The sequence below is a fragment of the Apostichopus japonicus genome, chromosome 22 (genome assembly GCF_037975245.1).
Source record: "Apostichopus japonicus isolate 1M-3 chromosome 22, ASM3797524v1, whole genome shotgun sequence".
NCBI classification, from domain to species: domain Eukaryota; kingdom Metazoa; phylum Echinodermata; class Holothuroidea; order Aspidochirotida; family Stichopodidae; genus Apostichopus; species Apostichopus japonicus.
Window position 1 is genome coordinate 24,373,825 of NC_092582.1, and position 18,937 is coordinate 24,392,761.

The following is an 18,937-nucleotide window of genomic DNA, read 5'->3' on the forward strand; positions in this document are numbered from 1 at the left end:
ATACACTTTAGGCAACTTAATTACACTGCGACAATGATTGTGTAAGGTTTAAAGTAATGTTGTGCCCCTCGGAGTCTGGCAACCCCCCCCCCCCGACGAACACACATTTAACACATCCACACCTCCGCTTAAACCATTCTTTCAATCTGAATTGCAGAATAAAGGCGCAATGTTAAGCTTAATACTTTTCCAAGTTCTTATATGACTTGACTTATGTCCAATATCTAGGTCTAAACGCAACATTGTGCTTTAACTATTCTAAGTTAGTTTAAAATGCGTGGTAGTGGATGGGGGAGAGGAGAGGGTGTGTAGACACCCCATCATTCCCTTGAAAAAAAGTACAATCTACATGTATTGGCGAACATTGACATCCATGCATTATTTGCCCAGAAAGAAAAAATAATAGTGTAAATAACAAGTAGATAATGATATGCATTTAGAATTATATGAGAATTTAAAACCATATTTTATTTATTTGTACACTTCCATAGAGGAAATAAATCATGGAGATATACAATGGTGTGTCACTCATTAACTTTTCCAGAACGTGCACCTATTTCATTTTCACATCGTTGTCATGGCAACCAAGCAGAAACAGTTGAATCATCAGTAAACATTTCATTATATATGTTCTTATTATATGAACATATTTTTTTTTAATCGGTAAGGTTTAAGAGTGAACGTCTAGTGAGACTAATATGATAATGAAAGAGATATTTGCTTACACTAACGCTTTAATTGGAAACAGGAAAATAGAATTTCACTATAATCAATTGAGAACGCGACCTCATAGGTATACAAACATGGGTGTGGGGGTTCACACCGCGCCCCAGAAAAAGAAAACAAAATTCCGGTCTCAAATTGATGCCAAGTCGGTCGACAAATAAGAGAAAAATTCAGCGTGGTCGTACACTTACGAAAGTAAGACTTATAAAACAAAAACGAAGTAAAAAAAAACAATCGGTCCGTCTGTTACTCCCTTACGTCTATATATCCCCAGATTTGGATAATATTAGGCCAATAAAATGAAGCAGCTTCTAGATGCTTCGCCCCCTGAACCCCCCCCCCCCCCCCCCCAAGGCCTTGCAATACAATCCGCTGAAAATTGAGTTCTCATAAATAGGTTTCTGCTTTTAAAATGTCTTCAAGAGAACGAAAAATATATGCAAACGCAGCGTTTGCAGCTTAAGTCCAGCGGATCCCCACCAGCCTGCTTGGAATACATTCTAGAGGACTATAATTAATTTATAACATTTGTTTTGTGTTTTGGTGCTTTAAATTCGCTACGAGAGAACAAGGAATATCACCAACTGTAAAAACTTCAAGGGCTTCCCCTCGTGGAACCAACCAGTGCTTTAAATATATTCCAGCGAAATTCAATTCCTTTATCTTATGTGAAGATTTGTGGTTGAACTCACTATAAGAGATCACGAAATATCTAAAATTGATGCTGTTTCCCGTGGCTTTAGCCCCTCGAACCCGCTTCGGCTCTGAGAAACGTTCTGTACAATGGTTAAGCTTCTTCCTGACAACTCTTTCTACAAGTTTTGCATCTTACGAGGAATTGGCATCGCACCCTTTGATAACATTAAACTATCCACAAAAATATCTCATACATTTTTTAGTCTGTAAATCTGCATGCAAAGCGAAATGTTCATAAAATAGGTTCCATTTTTTGATCTGAGGAGTATTAGTTTCATTTTCAAGCCATCGGTATACATACTGTTTATCGATTCGGTACAGTGTCTCATTGGTATATTACTTAATGAGGTAACGATGTATACTTTATTCCATAAAACGCGCGTTTTCTGTCGCAGTTTGAACTTAACATTTTCTTTGAATTTCGCTGAGATGCTAAAATGTTATAAAGAAAGATTCAATATTTATAGTAAGGCAGCTTACTGTGTTTCTTAGAGTAACCAATGATCTTGCAAGTATCAGTTAAGAGAGGGATTCAGAATAGATATACGATTCAGTAGTCTTATTCATCGATCAACGCTTACATACAACAAAAGATCAGCAATGTTTTATTATTGAGTGTTTTCAATTGTATTGTCCACCATCTTGTCTACATACTAGTGTTTACACGGGTCCAAAAATCGGGAACCGGGTACCCGAGAGCCGTTACCCGTCGGGTATCCGGGTACCCGGGAAAAAATTGTTTACCCTCGTGTATCACGATTTTTAAGAAATTACATATTAAATGCTACAATAAATGAAATATATTCTCTACTGACAATGTTTTCATGTTCAAAAACGTATGTGTAAGGTAAGGTATACCTTTCTCAATAATTTCTATTTGTGTTTTTTCTGTCATAAACTTGTTAATTACTTAATATAATTAACATAACTACTAATTGGTAGTAATGTTGTTAACATCGCACTGCCGCCGCTGCTTATGCTTGCTCTCCACGTCTATTGGATCAAACCATAAAATATCCCATCAACTCAGTTATTGTACTACTACTATCTATAATGTAAGCCCAGGGTTAGCATTAGCCGCGAGATTACGCGATTCGCGCAATTTGATCGCATTTGGAATACACGATTAGTAAAAAGCCACTTGCGATTATTATTTTTTAGTTATCCCTTCTATAATCCATAAACATGTCGTAAAATTCCTTGTCAGCCTTTCCTTCTATGAAATAAACGAATGAATAAATAATCATTTCTTCCACATGGTAGCCTAACACCACACTAAGTCAATGCATGAGAAATCTAGCTAAGCCTAACCATCTGTTTATTCGCTGAAATTGTGACGCAGTTATAAGATATCCATGAAACACATTGATTATTGTTGTTACGTTCGTCCACATGATTGCCGAACATCACACTAAGTCAATGGGGTAATCTATAGCATAGCCATTTGTTTATTAGCTGAAGTTGTGACGCAGTTATAAGATATCCATGGAATACTTTCGTTATTGCTGTTATCTTCAACCACATGGTAGCCTAACACCACACTAAGTCAATGGGGAATCTGCCTAACCGCAGATTTGCATTTTTTAATTTTTTTTTGAAAATCACACTTTGCGTAGGATTCGGGTAATAAATTAGGAACCGGGTAGTATTGCGTCGGGCGGGTACCCGGGTACCCGGATAACCCGTGCAAACACTACTACATACGTCTACAAGAATTTGTAGAGGTTATGGGGATCATGTATTTATTGTAGTCGTTTACGTTAGTTAAAACCAAACGAACGCATTACTTAGCAGAAACGAATACAGGCGAGTGGTCGGGTGCAGGAGGGGATGTATAAATATTTCACGTCGCGCTTCTTGCTTAAATACTATTTACTCGTTGGTTGTTGTGGTCTTGTTTTTTCTTAAAGAGCTGTCGTACAGGTGCGTATAACTGTAATGTTATATACGTTGTGTTTGGAGAATGTTCTTACTCATTAAATAAAAGTAATGCTCAAGAGAAAGTATTTATCCTTCGCTTGGATCAAGTATACTGCCATGGATACACCTATGCTGCAGGCTATGGTAGTCTATGATGAAAAAGAAGTTATCGTGGTTATTCAAAGTATATACGTGTTTCTTGATTTTAGTGGAAATGAGCATTGTCATATCGTCACCAGTATTGTTACTGAATCATAACCGTAAAACTAGGGACGTGTATTTAAATATAGCAAGCAGGTAGGTAGATCTGGACCGGTAAAACGGCTGGTTATTAATAGAGTGCGCACTGCAATTATGACATCTTTGTAAGATCGGCTGCGATAGTTTAGGCTCGCATTGAAATTCCGGAATCAGAAAATGTAAACTAACAGAAACAAAGGGACGTTACAATGGTCTGTTCTATTTTAATTCAACAAGTATTGTAATTGTTATACCATTGCTGCTGATAATTCTGTTTAGTTCGTGTTGTAGTTTTGTCACGGCCTTATTGATGATCTGAAAAACAAACCACGACACAAAACATAATTTATATTAATATGACATTTTCATTCATATTTGTTAACATGTAAGTGTTCTTTGTCTCCATCAACACTTCTGTCGATAATAGACTTTCATGTAGGTTTCTTGAAAATTCTTAGAAATTTGGACAGTGTTATTGTTCAATGTTATAATTGTGCATGTCAAGTTATAATAACACGATGTTAGATTATACAAACCTTCCTCCTCCATAAAGGACAAGTAAAGAGATTGATGTCTTTAGTCCTAATATATGGGAAGAAAACCCAAGAAAGTGGCTGGAAACAAGACAAACCTTAGTTTACACAACTGACATACTCTTCAAATAACGAAAATGTGAACACGTGATTAAAACGATGATTTGTCTAGTCTTGTAGCTCCATAATTTAACTCAATAAAGTAATTCCAAAATACATTTAGTCTCTTTCTATTCTTACTATTTAAATTATTGGCTTTCATGATCTGTGATGACGTCATTAATGCTTTGTATGATAAAGCTGAATATACTGAAACCGGGTAGCATTACAAGCATCACGAGCAATCAAATGTTTCATTTCTCTGTACAATAACACATGTTGGCTAATATTCTTCCTATATTCATTATTTAAATTAATTAAGAGTAATGTAAATACATACAAACCTCTCTATCTCCACTCCCAGAATTATTTCTCATACTCGTACACATTGTACCCTCGTTCATTGTTCTGTGTTTAAAGGACACATCTAGATTCCCATTGTTATTGGTGGAGTGACGTCACTGCTGATGATGTCATCGTTGCCCAATCTCATGGACATAAGTAATTAACCACGTTTGCCCCGATCCAGTAAATGTTTGACTATTTTTGACAGATGTGTCTTTAATAGCTACTAAATTATCTCGCGAGGAACAGCTTAGAGAGCGATTCAGAGACGATGTAGTCACATTCAATCTGTGCATTATTTAGAATATTCTAAACCTTCGATATTTGGACTTCATTTTCTGGCACTCTCATAACTTATTCCTGCCCCACCCCACCCTCCTCATTCCTATCCGCTTTGCAAAGCGAGGTATCAGCTGTCACCTGCACCGTGTTCCTACACCTATGACGTATTCTTAGTACAGTTTAAAGAACATTAAACCCCCAAAAGCCATGAGCGTAAAACAAGCAACCTTCCTTTACCGAACTGGATTGCTCTTAGATCCAGCAGTCCTCTTACATGGAAACTGGCAACGTGGTTGATCTGTGATGACGTCACTGATGTTGGGTGTTCTCTGATCAGTTCATCATCTCATGGATTATTATTCTTGATCTGAGCATCAAATACTCGACTATCATGAATTGATTTCTTAATTTAATCCAATATTCGTTCCTATTTTAGTTGTTTCAAATGTTTCATGTAGGCTAATTATTTAATTGATCAGATATATTAATGAGATGATAACAATTTTAACCTGATTGGCAATGTAACTAAGATGAAAATGGTGTAAACTGATCAGGTATAAAACCGAGATGATAATGATAGTAAACTAATCGGTAATCTTACTGAGATATCACGATTATAAACTGATCAGCTACACTACTGAGATGATAATGATAGTAAACTAATAAGATCAAAATTAAGGAATCAACCAGATTGATTACTCAGCTGATATGAAGTTATCATCAAGAGCCAACATAAATCCGGCGAATATTCTGATGGTTTCATGCCAGAAAAATACAGATTAAGTATGCACTTATCATTAACATATCTCTCTTTTACGTTTTTCATCAGTTTGGAGTGTTATGATCACTTACGTGTATCGTCGTCTGAATCTACAAACCGGTCATTGGCAGGTAAAGAGATTTTTCACCTTTCATTCAGCTATTTCTTATAATGCAAGTCTGGTCAGCTTGTTTGCGTTATGCTGCCCTAGCACTGTTTTCAGTCACCAATTAGTGTAAATAAATCAATATAGTGATACAGTATCTGTGAAGTTTACGTGTTGCTGGTAACATTAGAAGTTCCGATGTTATGAAAGAACTTTCAGACATCTTCCCGCTCCTACTTCCAAGGGGTGGGGGTGTGGGGTGGGGGTGGAGAGGGCGGATGGAATCTTGCGTGCGAACACTGTCTAAATGAATCTCATTCAGCGCTCACAACGCTTAGTTCTAGATTGACACACCCGTACAATGTCCATGTCAGTTTGAGACCGTTGATATTGTTAACATATAGGTATAGCTAAAAGATTGACTTTTGGACAGGTTTGCTATATATTATACAGTCTATTTTGACACATGCCGTTTTATTAATATTCGAGGTTGTGAATTTGCATCCAATAAACTTCACGATTATTCTGAGATAAAACCGTCATGTTGAACAGGTCTTGTTAAGTTTGTTGTAATTTCTGTGTAATTGTTCATCATAGCACATAACAACAGTCGTAACAGTCCGTTTAACTGACCATGTATGTTACCGTAGCAGCTCCCTGGTTTTGACTGGTCATGTTTATAGTTTTTAGTTTTTTTTCTGTTGGTGTGAGACGTGGGTCTTCCATGCATGATTTTAACACCAACAGATATATTACTGTAAATTGTTGGTCTTGATTCAAGTAATTACTAATCAAATTTAATTAAAGTGGTCAAATGCACAGAATGGTGATGAGGAAAATTAGGAAGTTAGTAATAGGAACAGATCTATGGGAAATTTGACTCTTAAAACTTGTGTTAAGTTGGTTTCTATACTCTCGTAGTGTTTAACTCAAATAATGTTGAGGACTAAGTCACTGGGTAGACGTTTTAATCAAATTAAATGAAGCTTCATGTTACGTAATAGGTATATCTTTGACCAATCCATATAATATCTACACATAACTGGATACTCCTGCAACCAGGGACGTAGCTAAGGCCTGATGATTAGGGGGAGTAGTGGCTGAAATTCGAACTGGATGGGTTTTGAAGCCAGACAATTTCGACTGCTGCCTTGTACCCCCCCCCCCCCCCCACCCGCGCTGCTCGTCAACGATACGGTCCGATCAGACACCCCATCTTTCGCGACTGCACTTTTGTTCCGAACTTTTCTCGATACATTTGCACCAACTGGCCCTCACTTCACAAACTTATTAATCACTCTGGTTAAGCAAGTAAGCAACTGAGTATAAGTTATCTGCTTGAAGGCTACATGGACTACTAACTACAAAAGCTATGTTAGTGTAAAAATTGGGGAAATCTTTTTATTCAACAAATTATATTCGACGACATAGTGAATACCAAAAAATAACAATCTGCCTTTCATCTTCGTCAAGGACCAATAGAGTCCTTAGAAATAAGTATAAAAACATACTGCAAATACATGCAGTTTTCAGTGGTTGCGGTTTTCACGTAGGCCTTTATATAAATTCGATGGCGGTGGCGGTATACGCCAACCGATATTAACTAATAACCTGATAGTTAACTCTGCTCTAAGATGAATAGACAAAGTTCGCAGATAAAACCACTACAACCGTGACTAAAACTAGTAGTGTTTTCTTGGCAGCCATATGCATATAAAATAGCTGTAAAGGGCGCATATATTCAATTTTAGTCAGTCTGACTCTGCCAATGCGAAACCGTAGCCGGGAAATATCCGTAGGGCGGGAGGAAATATCCCTAGGGCGGGAGGAACATACTAAGTATCGCCCACATGTTACATACACCAAATTATTTACCCAATAATTTTTAAAGAAAGTGCAACCTTCGATGGTGGTAAAATCGAGAGGTTTCTCAGCATCATTGATTTCTCGGCCACTGAACAATTGAGATAATCAGTTGTAACTATTTAAACCTAGCCTAGGGCCCAATGGAATTTGGAAAAGCCAATACTTTGAAGAATGTAATTTGTACAACAAAAAATGAAGGAAATCATCAAGAAGTTAAATTTTAGGCCAATACCCGAACTCTTTTTTTCACTGCCCAAACCTTAGTTATTTGATGTTAATCTCAAACCTTTTTTTATTTTTTTTATGGTCATTACTACTCCTAATTAGCTATACATTATGTGGGCCCGATTCCGCGAATAAAAAATATCAACTGAACTATTTCTATAAAATATATTCTAATCTAAATTTTGCCAAATACGAACCAATTTTGGCAAAGATTCAAGAGTTCGGTGAGACGTACAAGTAACGTACTGTAACGGTTAACTACTACTGACTAGCATTTAGTGGTTTAATTGTATTCCATAGAGACAATACATATAACAGCGGTGTAGCCAGGAATTTGCAAGGGGGGAGCACAGTTTGCGATTGATATGGGGGAGGGGTCTAAGGGGGTATCCCCCTCCCCTTTGAGACATTTTGAAAAACAATTGAAGGTCCTTATATGCGATCTGGTGCATTGTTTTGCCAGTTTCATCATTGTCATATGATATCATATTATCAGCAGATGTTGTTTCCGGTTTGAAAAATGTTTTTACATGTTCTTTTACATATTATATCAGAAAGACAAACATATTGCTCTTTTACAATTTTTCCAGTAGGATTATCCTTGTTTATTGTACAATGTCTGGACTTTAATACATTTGACGAACTTAACTGATGGACAGATAAACTTTCATATTTAGCAGTGTAAAAATTATTTATAGGAAGCGCGTATCACGTACGATTACTAGCTTAGCTTCATAACAAGCTGTTCGTGCATCAACTAACGACGAATCATAGAAAGGATGAGAACGCACGTTGTCGTCGTCGTTGTGCATACGATTCGTGACTCTCCATCGAGTGCGGTTAGGTAGACTATATGTATTTTATGAAGCTGTGGCCAACTGTAGGCTGGTAATAGACTACAGGCTAAATAAATTTAGCTAATTGCATCTGCCAAACTAAGTAGCTGAATCAGTTGGCCTGATTGTTCCTACGATTATAATCGAGTTAACGAAGCTGACGGGTATTCCAGATCAAAAGAGCACTGACAAAATACCATGCAAAAAGCTCAACAGTTTTTAACATTCCCTGGCTACGTCCCTGGTATAAACTGAACTTACTTGAAGCTAGCAAACAGGGTCAATCCACCCAATAGCAAAATTAGTACATAAATAAACCGAATTGAAGCTGGCGATCGTTGTACGGTAGTTCTAGGCATCTTTTTAGAGTATTCAAAATCATACGAAGTTTTGTATGGTAGAGTATAAGGATGGCGAGATACAATTTCTCAAAGTGGCGAGGAAAAAGTGGTAAATGTGATTGAAATTTTTCAATATTTAAGGTCATTCACAATCACAGAAATATATGAATAGGCCTAGGTAAATAAGAGTGCGACAGTCGGAAATTCCAACTAATTAAATGCAACTAATTAAGAGATCTAGATATATTGTTACAACCACATGACTGCTACTTGTGAGTTATTTATCGTTTAATCAGATTCAGACAATACTGTGTCCCACAAATTAATTGTCATGTTTGATTTGTTTGTTTCCAAGAAACCTTAAAATCCTCTGCCTACTCTCATCTTTCCTGGTATGGTTTTGGTGAAATAAAGTAACATTATGTTTTCAAGGTTCTTATCTCTCATTTTCCGGTTAAGTTTGCTACAAGTAGATTGTAGCAAAAACAACACAAAGTGCAGAAGCTAGAAATATCCATTTTAGTATTCTTCCCTTTGAATTAAATCTTGCTAACAAATTAAATGTGTTGCTTAGAAAGCTTTAGGGGATTTGAAGGATCACTTGCTTAAATGATTATTTATCAATATTAGTGTATACGTGACTGACATACGTGTGTGGGTCTATAGCAGGCTTAGATATAATGAAAGGACGGATCTTGTTTTAATTTGAAACCAACAAACTCTGGTATATTCTTCTGAATGGTAATGCTTACCATGGTCTTGGTCAATTGTATATATGAATGGAAGCGGAGCTATTTTAATTACTGACATTTCAAGGACTCCGATCTAATACTCTTTCTTTTCATTTTTTTCTTTTAGAGGGGATTGGGGGGGGGGGGTGGTGATTATTGCATTCGTGTAAAATGAGAATAATAAATACTTCAACCCGCTTCGTTGTTCTGTTGTACGGATACCATGGTAACCAAAACATATGCAATAATTTGATAACATATGAATATAAGACAAATATTCGTATTATTTCCAGCGTGTATTGAATAGACACAAAAATACATACATTAGACGATTTTTAAGCAGTCAGGATCCGAAGGGGGGGGGGGGGTTGAAGTGGAGTTGTTCCAACTATACGATATAGTCGGTAACTGGTAATCTGTTTTAAATATTCCTAATTTGTTATACGCTAATTGTATTGTAATAATTATCTTAAAAGTGTTAAAGATATGTTGTTGCGACACTTGGACATTCCAGCCTCAATCATTCCTTATCATTAGTGTCTATGATTGGGTGGAGAGTTGAGGGCGCCAAATAATAGAGGAACAACTGACGTTAACATTTGTATCACGTTTATTCCAAACGTAGAAACAAACTTTTGAAAATCTGGAAGTGAACACAGATACATATCTTTAAAATATAATTTTTGAGATAAAATTCTGTAAGTAATATAAGAGCATCGGTATGATAATTAACAACCGAGCATATCATTTCAATATTAGTAGAACACAGCTTGTATGATTTTGAAACAACATAATTGACATAACCGACACTGCTTAACGTTTCCAACATACCACTACATACTTTGAAACATTGGTTATATTCTCAGTTCTAAATCCAAACTTAGCTGTAGTAAAAATCAATGACATTAACAAATATCTTAATCAAATAATTTGTTCACCTAAAGGAATGTACTTAAATATGCCGTTTTTACTTCACCGTCTCGATGAACATTAAATATGAAACCGTAGAATGTTGTCAATCATGTTGCACCGTTCTTGTTTATGTTCATTTAATTTCGGGGCAAATGTTCATCATGGCACAAACAGTAATTGTCGTAAAACAGTCCGTTTAGCCGACCATGTAGCTTACTGTGGCTGCTCTTGCATATTTGTCTTTGTTAGCAGGTATTGACATACCTGGTTATGTTACATTTTATTCGTTTTCTCTGGTGTTAGGAGAAGTTGGTCTTCCATTAGATAACGCTGCCTATCACGTCATATATGTTGTAAATTGACCAAACCAGGAAATATTCGAAGAAGTATCGGATACCCTGCAACTTACTAAGATATCTATAATGTTGTCACAATCACGTGACTGCTCTTGATTAGTGAATTATTTGTCGTTTATCCAGCAGATTGTAGCAAAAACAGCACAAAGTACAGAAGTTGTAAAAGTCCACTTTTGCTACTCTTTCTTCTAAGTTCAATCTTACTCAATTATTAACTCAAATTTACCAAGGTAAATGTTTCTGCGACGGTTTAACGTACACTAATGTATATAAGACAATTAATACCTGTAGTTTCTAGGTCAAAAATGAGGATGAACTGGTAATGTAAAGGATGGTGATCGATGCGAAGCAGCGCGATTTAACATTGTTGTTCTTTGTATGGTTTTAATATCATATCAGAAACTGGTTTTTATTGCCTACTATTTGTGTGGGGAGTGCAGAGTTAAACAAAATTGCTTGTGAACATCCGACTCACCGTTTTCTAGATTGCAAATGCTAGAAATGTTGGCGATTGATATGAATGAAGGAAGAGGTGAAACGTTTATTAATAAAATGAAAGAAAATTGAAGACTATTTTGTAAATTGTGAAAATATTATATTCGTGATTTGGAATAAACTGTAGAAGAAGATCTTGCAACTATATATATTTTTTTTAGTGGCACCAGATTCGCTCTGTGGAGTAAATCATTTCCGATGATTCGGTGGAGATGTGATTAAATCACTTTCCACGCACATTTACACAACAAGAATACTAGTCAATATGTGGGGGCAATTACTACTTCAGCTTCGTTCTGTTGTCTAGATACCATGGCAACCAAAGAACTAGTTTTGTGACGCTGTATACGAACACAATGTTGAAAAAGATCATGCGCATGAATTTGTTTTTTTTTCTTTAAGATACTGCGTCACGGATATATATATGCTCAGCCCGTGCCGTATATTGCTTCTGCTTTTTGTTAAAAGCATCTTAGATGTACAGTATACTCTTCTTTGGAGAAGCTGGATGATCCGTTTACAGCAATGGTTGGATGACAAGACTATAACTTAACGAATGTAGCATTAACATAGCTGGTTTCGTTTACAATATCAACTTAATCGTCATTAAATAGCGCTCAAACGCTTTCATAGGTTTCATGAATTATTATAAATCGGATAAATGCTTCAACTAATTAAAAAAAAATGCTTCAACTCATAAGAAAAATGGTTGCTTTTTAACCAGCATCGGAACTTAAATCAGACCTATTACATATTTCATAACTAGCTTCACCTTCGTATACATGTAAGAATTGGAGCCGAAGTTGTTTCTATTCTCATCGCCTGCTGAGGCTAATTACAAGCGGTCAGATTCATAATTCCTAGTATTATATTGCTATACCGTTGTATAAATGACATGTACTCTTAGAGCTTCCGTAAACTTTACAGAAAAGCAAATAATCCTGAATGGCTTTATTTAATTCTTTGGTAAGATATTAGGATTGTATAAGTTTCCATTGCTTTTACCTTAATACCATTAAGTGCAGGATACAGTGGGTGTTCCATATGAATAGTTCATGTCTACTCAATACAATAGGAATTGTCCAATCAAAACGCTTAGCGGAATAATTAGTTAACGGAAGATCTGTAAATGTTACAGATTATCATTTTGAGATGTTTTTAATATGATTTTATCATTTTGTTACACCGTTATTGATGAAAGAATTATCCCTTGAGATCAAAATGGTATAAGTAATGCTATAACTGACACATCACCTTTGACGATGTCATAAGAGGGATTTGTCTGAAATACAGACTAAGCTGATTTACAGATACGACTGTCTGATATAACAGACAGGGCACATATAGTCATATAGTGTATTGCTATCTACTGTAGTCGCTACGGACTAAAACATGTTTGGTTACATATATGAAAGTGCTACAGTATGCATAGCTATAGAGACTTAACTAGTTGATATTCTAACTTTAAGATATTGACATAAATATACAGCTGATTTTGTTTTTAATGCATTTGTTTCAAACTGACAGATCAGTGAGCTATGTGACATTAGTAAGTGATACAGGTCACGGTAGGTCAGAGAGTTAATCTAAGATATGATCTTCATTTTCCCCGACACTCTTGAAATGGGCGCAGTGTTACATGTTGTCAAGTGTGTACTTCCTGTCGGGCTCACAGTTTACGTTAGAAATCACTTTGACGATATTACGAAGTTTTCATCACCATGTTATCATCCGTAGCTTTCTATTTTATTCAACTTTCTGTTGGTGCTAGAGAACCAATTTCCATATTTTACCATTAACTGTCCCTACTCCTCTCTTTCAACGCCCTTTCATCTGATATGGAACCATATTCATGTGTTCCTAAAGCAGACATATCCGTTACTGTATTATATTATTCATTTAACATGAAACGAAACCTTACATAACCGTAGATGTTTAGATAGATGTGTATATCATTAATGAAGTGGTAATTAATGTAATCACACGTCGCACTTTAAGACATTCTGATTCAACCCAATTAAAGACAATCTGTCATAAAAATCCATGTATTGCCTAATTATCGTAATAGCATATATTTCTCAGGTTAGATTTGTAATATATAAATGAACATATCAAAGATGAAAATAACTTCCTTAGAGATTGTAATGGGGGGGGGGGGGGGGGGGGAGGGGGAGTTATTTGTCTAGGATGTTTGTATCGTCCAATACAACGAACGTCAGAAACCCTTGTGACTAGGTATAGTGCAAATAACATGAGGTATGGTACAAATAAAGGAGGTATGGTACAAATAACATGAGGTATATTACAAATAACATGAGGTATGGTACAAATAACATGAGCTATGGTACAAATAACATGATGTATGTTACAAATAACATGAGGTATGTTACAAATAACATGAGGTATGGTAGAAATAACACGATGGATGGTAGAAATAACACGAGGTATGTTACAAATAACATGAGGTATGGTAGAAATAACATGAGGTATGGTAGAAATAACATGAGGTATGAGACAAATAACATGAGGTATGTTACAAATAACACGAAGTATGGTACAAATTACATGAGGTATGTTACAAATAACACGAGGTGTGGTAAAAATAACATGAGGTATGGTAGAAATAGCATGAGGTATGGTAGAAATAACATGAGGTATGGTAGAAATAACATGAGGTATGAGACAAATAACATGAGGTATGTTACAAATAACACGAAGTATGGTACAAATTACATGAGGTATGTTACAAATAACACGAGGTGTGGTAAAAATAACATGAGGTATGGTAGAAATAGCATGAGGTATGGTACAAATAACATGAGGTATGTTACAAATAACTTGAGCTATAGTACAAATAACATGAGGTATGGTAGAAATAACACGATGGATGGTAGAAATAACATGAGGTATGGTAGAAATAACACGAGGTATGGTAGAAATAACATGAGGTATGGTACAAATAACATGAGGTATGTTGCAAATAACATGAGGTATGGGACAAATAACATGAGGTATGGTACAAATAACATGAGGTATGGCACAAATAACATTAGATGTGGTAAAAATAACATGTGGTATGTTACAAATAACACGAGGTATGGTACAAATAACACGAGGTGTGGTAAAAATAACATGAGGTATGTTGCAAATAACATGAGGTATGGTACAAATAACATGAGGTATGGTACAAATAACATGAGGTATGGTACAAATAACATGAGGTATGGTACAAATAACATGAGGTATGGTACATATAACATGAGGTATGGTACAGATAACTTGAGGTATGGGGTGGTAATGAAACTAATGAAGTCTCCCTTCTACGATCGTACTCCAGCTTTTTCGTCCTATTTCCTAATGATTGTTGTCCTTCTTTCTCCGCATGTAGACCCGTATGTGCTCTCCTTATATAAGTAATTGCCTTGTGAATCAATACAAATTCTCAATTTTAAAGTAGAGAATATTCAGACGGATAAATCCTTATAAAACAAAATGAATCTATCGGGCTTGCAATGTCTCTCTTTCACACCGTCTCAGTCAAAATTGTTTTATTGGTGAAAATATCGATGCATACTTTTCATCTCTAGAATCTTTACGTTGTGACGTCACAGTACGCAGTAATACAACAGTCAGTAAATGTTACTCGGTTCTAATAGTTTCAGTTGTAATGGGATTTGAGGGATCCATATTGATTATATTTCATTATTTTTTTAGATTAATGTATATATACGTGACTGATATGAATATGTGTGTCCAAGCAGGCGAATATATGAAACGGCAGATCTGGTTGTAACTTGAAACAAAGAAACAAGTGTATATTTAATGTAGATTTCATCAACTAGATTTTTACTTATTTGGAAAATTGAAGTAGAGGTGATTACATAATAGGTCAACTTAAAAATGTTAAATTTAAGAATTTTATTTAACTTTCAAGAAACGTCCTTTGTACCATCCTCTGTATGTACAGTACTATGAATAAGCAGCAGCATTATGATACAAAAAAGGCAACGGTGAATCTGAATTAATAATGGTTAAAATATTTGCATTTTTTCTTTCGTCTTTTGAATAACTACTAATGTGTAAAACGTAGAGTCTCGAAGGAGCCTGGTCCAGATAGGGGGAGGGGTGGGGTGTTCAAAGTAACTGGTAATGTGGTTGATTAAAACAATTACTACCAGGCTAATTAATAATTATATTCAAGCGCCGACAATAACATAATGCAACATCCTGGAATTGTATCCTCACATGGTTCCTACTGTTATTACTCTTTCCATCAGAACCATTCAATATGTTTGTATCTTATAGTATAAGAAACACTCTGATGTAGTCGAGTCCAATTATTCCTGATTCCGAGCCAAGTCCGAAACTATTCTTGGTTCGAATATTGTAATGTCGAGTCCGAACAGAGTTCTATATAGAGTATATGAGCAACCCAAACCAAGTCCGAGTCCAGCTAATACATAGAGACAAAGCAATGGCGAGCTCATACGGTTTCTGCCTATACTAGTATATAGACACACAGTGCGTATCGGTTGCATAAACCCTCTCTAATCTTTTATAAATATACAGGCCGTCATTTCCTGGTCTACATTTTCCCTGCCTTAGTTGGACAGAGTCAACTATTGCAAAACTGGATATTTACGCATGTTCAAACTCCCAATAAACACACACACGGACTAATTTAGAAAGAAGAAAATCTATGCAGGTTTATTATACTTCATGATTTTTACATGTTTGACATGTTTTTAATGTTTACAGATCTACACTATTCTATTTAACCCATTGTGTCTGTTATAGTATGTGTTATTCAGACAACTGTATTTCCCAAAATGTCATGGATATCTTTACGCGACTAACAGTACGATATGAACAGACCATCTAGGACTAACGGGGAGGGGGACCAATATGCTGCTTTGTGGGCTAAGCAAAATTTTGCTTTTTCTGACATTAAATCGATCCAACTACGAGTTCTATCTTTAAATACTCCTCTCGTTTCCCTCGTCATCTTCTCTGTCGTTCAGGGTAACCACCTGATTATCTCAGTGAGGAGTTGGTCATTATGACGTCACTCAGTTTTCGATGACGTCATTCGGTGGTTGATGACGGGTTTAAAACTAACATTGCCTTCCCTATTGAGATGATGTTTGTATTCATGTTATTAAGTCCGTGATGAATATATATACAGTGATGAATATATACAGTGATGAATCTGTCTCCTATATTGATTTTAGTGTGTTCAATGCAGATGTGCGTTAACCTGCCAGCAATAGTTTACTGCGATATTTGTAAACATATATCATTCGAACTTATATTTTTTGCTTCGCCTTATTATATGTTCCTGAAACACATTTCGACATGATAATAACCTTCCCTTCATTTCAGGTCTGTGACTTCAATGGCAATCTACCAGGAGAAGAGGTAAGAGAGACATAGATTCATGTTCCTGTTAATTAGTAACAGTTATTTAGAAACAGGCAAGGAGGTGTCAATTTCTGTGGAACAAAGAAATAGGACCAAAGAGTATTATAATACTTTGATTCTCATCAGGCAGGAAAAAATTATAATTGACGTATTTAGATAGGCCAGTTACAAGTTTATATCTCGTAATGATGATAGCACTGTTCTCGATGTCAAGTTTAGGTGCGACCTAAATAATCTTCCTTCCGCACACACTATCAAAGAAATACTAACCAAAGAAAACAGATAGACTTTTAAATACTACAAGGTTTAGTAAAATGTTATGGAGCGTGACAAGCCGACGCACGTACTTACTCACAAAAAACTTGAAACATTGCTTTTAAAAATATCAGCCTTCACCCCCCCCCCTCCTTCCGGTAGATGCTTAATGATGATTTAATATCACTCTGCTGATGTGCATATCATAATTCGTTACTAGTTCAAAAAGTATCAATAAAGCTGTTTTTGTAATTTCTTATAATAAATCCTTTGTTCAATCATTTCTTCGCGAAACATAGTCTCACAGATTATCAACTGTTGAAGGAACTGATTTATTTTTTAAAAGTCACTTTTATTGTTACATAAATAAAATATATTAACATCATTAATAAATGTCAGATGACGATTCAACAGTTTTACTGTATAGTGTAACAAATTTCTCAACATAAAAAGGGCTAATTGTAGAAGTCTATTCTCAAATCTCACATTTATCTCTACTACGGTATTCTTTGATATAATACAATCATTAGAATCATTCTCTGGGATCGGGGAGGGGTTGGGATGGTTTAGGAAGAGCTACGCTTCTCGCAGAAATTTGGTAAACGATACAATAAAGTTTGCATGTAAGCATCATCACATACCTGTCAAACAGGAACACATTAATTATTGACATTGAAGAGATAAACTGGTCCGCTCTGTTGGTATAATGTGAGTATGAGTGAGTCTAGGAGCAAGATGATTTAATGATTTTCTGGGTTGTGAGGGTATCTGCTGTGTTATAGCATCATTAGTATTCATTGTGATTTGAGAGGGTCCATTGTGACATAAAATGACTAACTCAGAGTAGAAACCATTCACTGTGGAATGTGAGCATACCAAGCTGTTGTTATACCAAATATAAGGAAACTAGAAACAATATAAAAAGTAAATGTTTTAATATCTAAGGGATCACGTCCATCAGGTAAGTTACAATGAGGGTCCCTTTAAAATAAACTGACATGATAGCAACGGCGTAGGTATTTAATGAAGATGAACCTACGTGTATGTGAGGTGACTTCTCAACATTTCCAACAAAAAGTCAAAAGAATAAACACAGTAATTGGGCAATATGCTTAAATCAATTTCGATGTGTCAGTCCAGAGTCGCGAAAAATACAAGTAATTTAGAGAAGCTTGATTGTTGTCTCAAATTTGATTGATTTCCAGCACAACCTGATACTGTTAGTATTACATGTTATGTAATCGCCAAATGTTTTAAATATGTTACCAAACCAATATTATACTAGTCAAATTGAGTTAAAGGCATCATTCTACATTATTTTCCAATTCATGAAATTAAATTTTCAAGTATCTAATGTGAACATTAATCTTATAAGTATGTCGCCTAAACACATTAACGAACAGATGGCCCATGTAACACCTAATCAGAAGTTTATTTTTCGTTCTTTTAATTTAAATTTGTTTCATTGTTTTATGTAATGACACCTGACTAGTCCAGCTAACAAACAATGTTCTTATGGATGTTTGTATGCATCGAATTATGTCTTATTTTTCTACAATTAACACAAGGGCTGTTTTCATGGCATCTTATATCTAAATTACTGAGGCCCTGTTAATGTTTAGTTAGCTTACACTTACATCTAGGATTGTTTGGGCGTAGTGGTAATAACGAATACTGGGTTTGTATAGTCACCGTGCAGAAAAAAGGATGAGCTGACGTGATGAGGTATTTCTGTTGAAAGGCAGAAAAATAGCAGCTTGTAGTTCAAATGTTTGAAGGCCGAGGGAGGGAG

At 35.6% G+C, this 18,937-nt stretch overlaps 3 protein-coding genes across 15 annotated transcripts in view; 2 read left to right on the forward strand and 1 right to left on the reverse strand.

Moving 5' to 3' along the window:
• The window catches only part of LOC139963637 (uncharacterized), a 664,171-nt gene that overhangs the window by 562,838 nt on the left and 82,396 nt on the right, over positions 1–18,937 (reverse strand). The window lies entirely within an intron of this gene.
• The window catches only part of LOC139963627 (uncharacterized), a 160,804-nt gene that overhangs the window by 119,067 nt on the left and 22,800 nt on the right, over positions 1–18,937 (forward strand). The window lies entirely within an intron of this gene.
• LOC139963622 (uncharacterized) overlaps positions 1–18,937 on the forward strand; it is a 204,974-nt gene that overhangs the window by 68,390 nt on the left and 117,647 nt on the right. Inside the window, exons 8-9 of one of the 2 annotated variants that reach the window (XM_071964600.1) lie at positions 5,671–5,732; positions 16,852–16,887. In XM_071964600.1, the coding sequence (XP_071820701.1) occupies positions 5,671–5,732; positions 16,852–16,887 (98 nt within the window). Of the gene's footprint in view, positions 1–5,670; positions 5,856–16,851; positions 16,888–18,937 lie in introns of those variants that run through there. The other variant, XM_071964599.1, reaches the window with a different exon arrangement.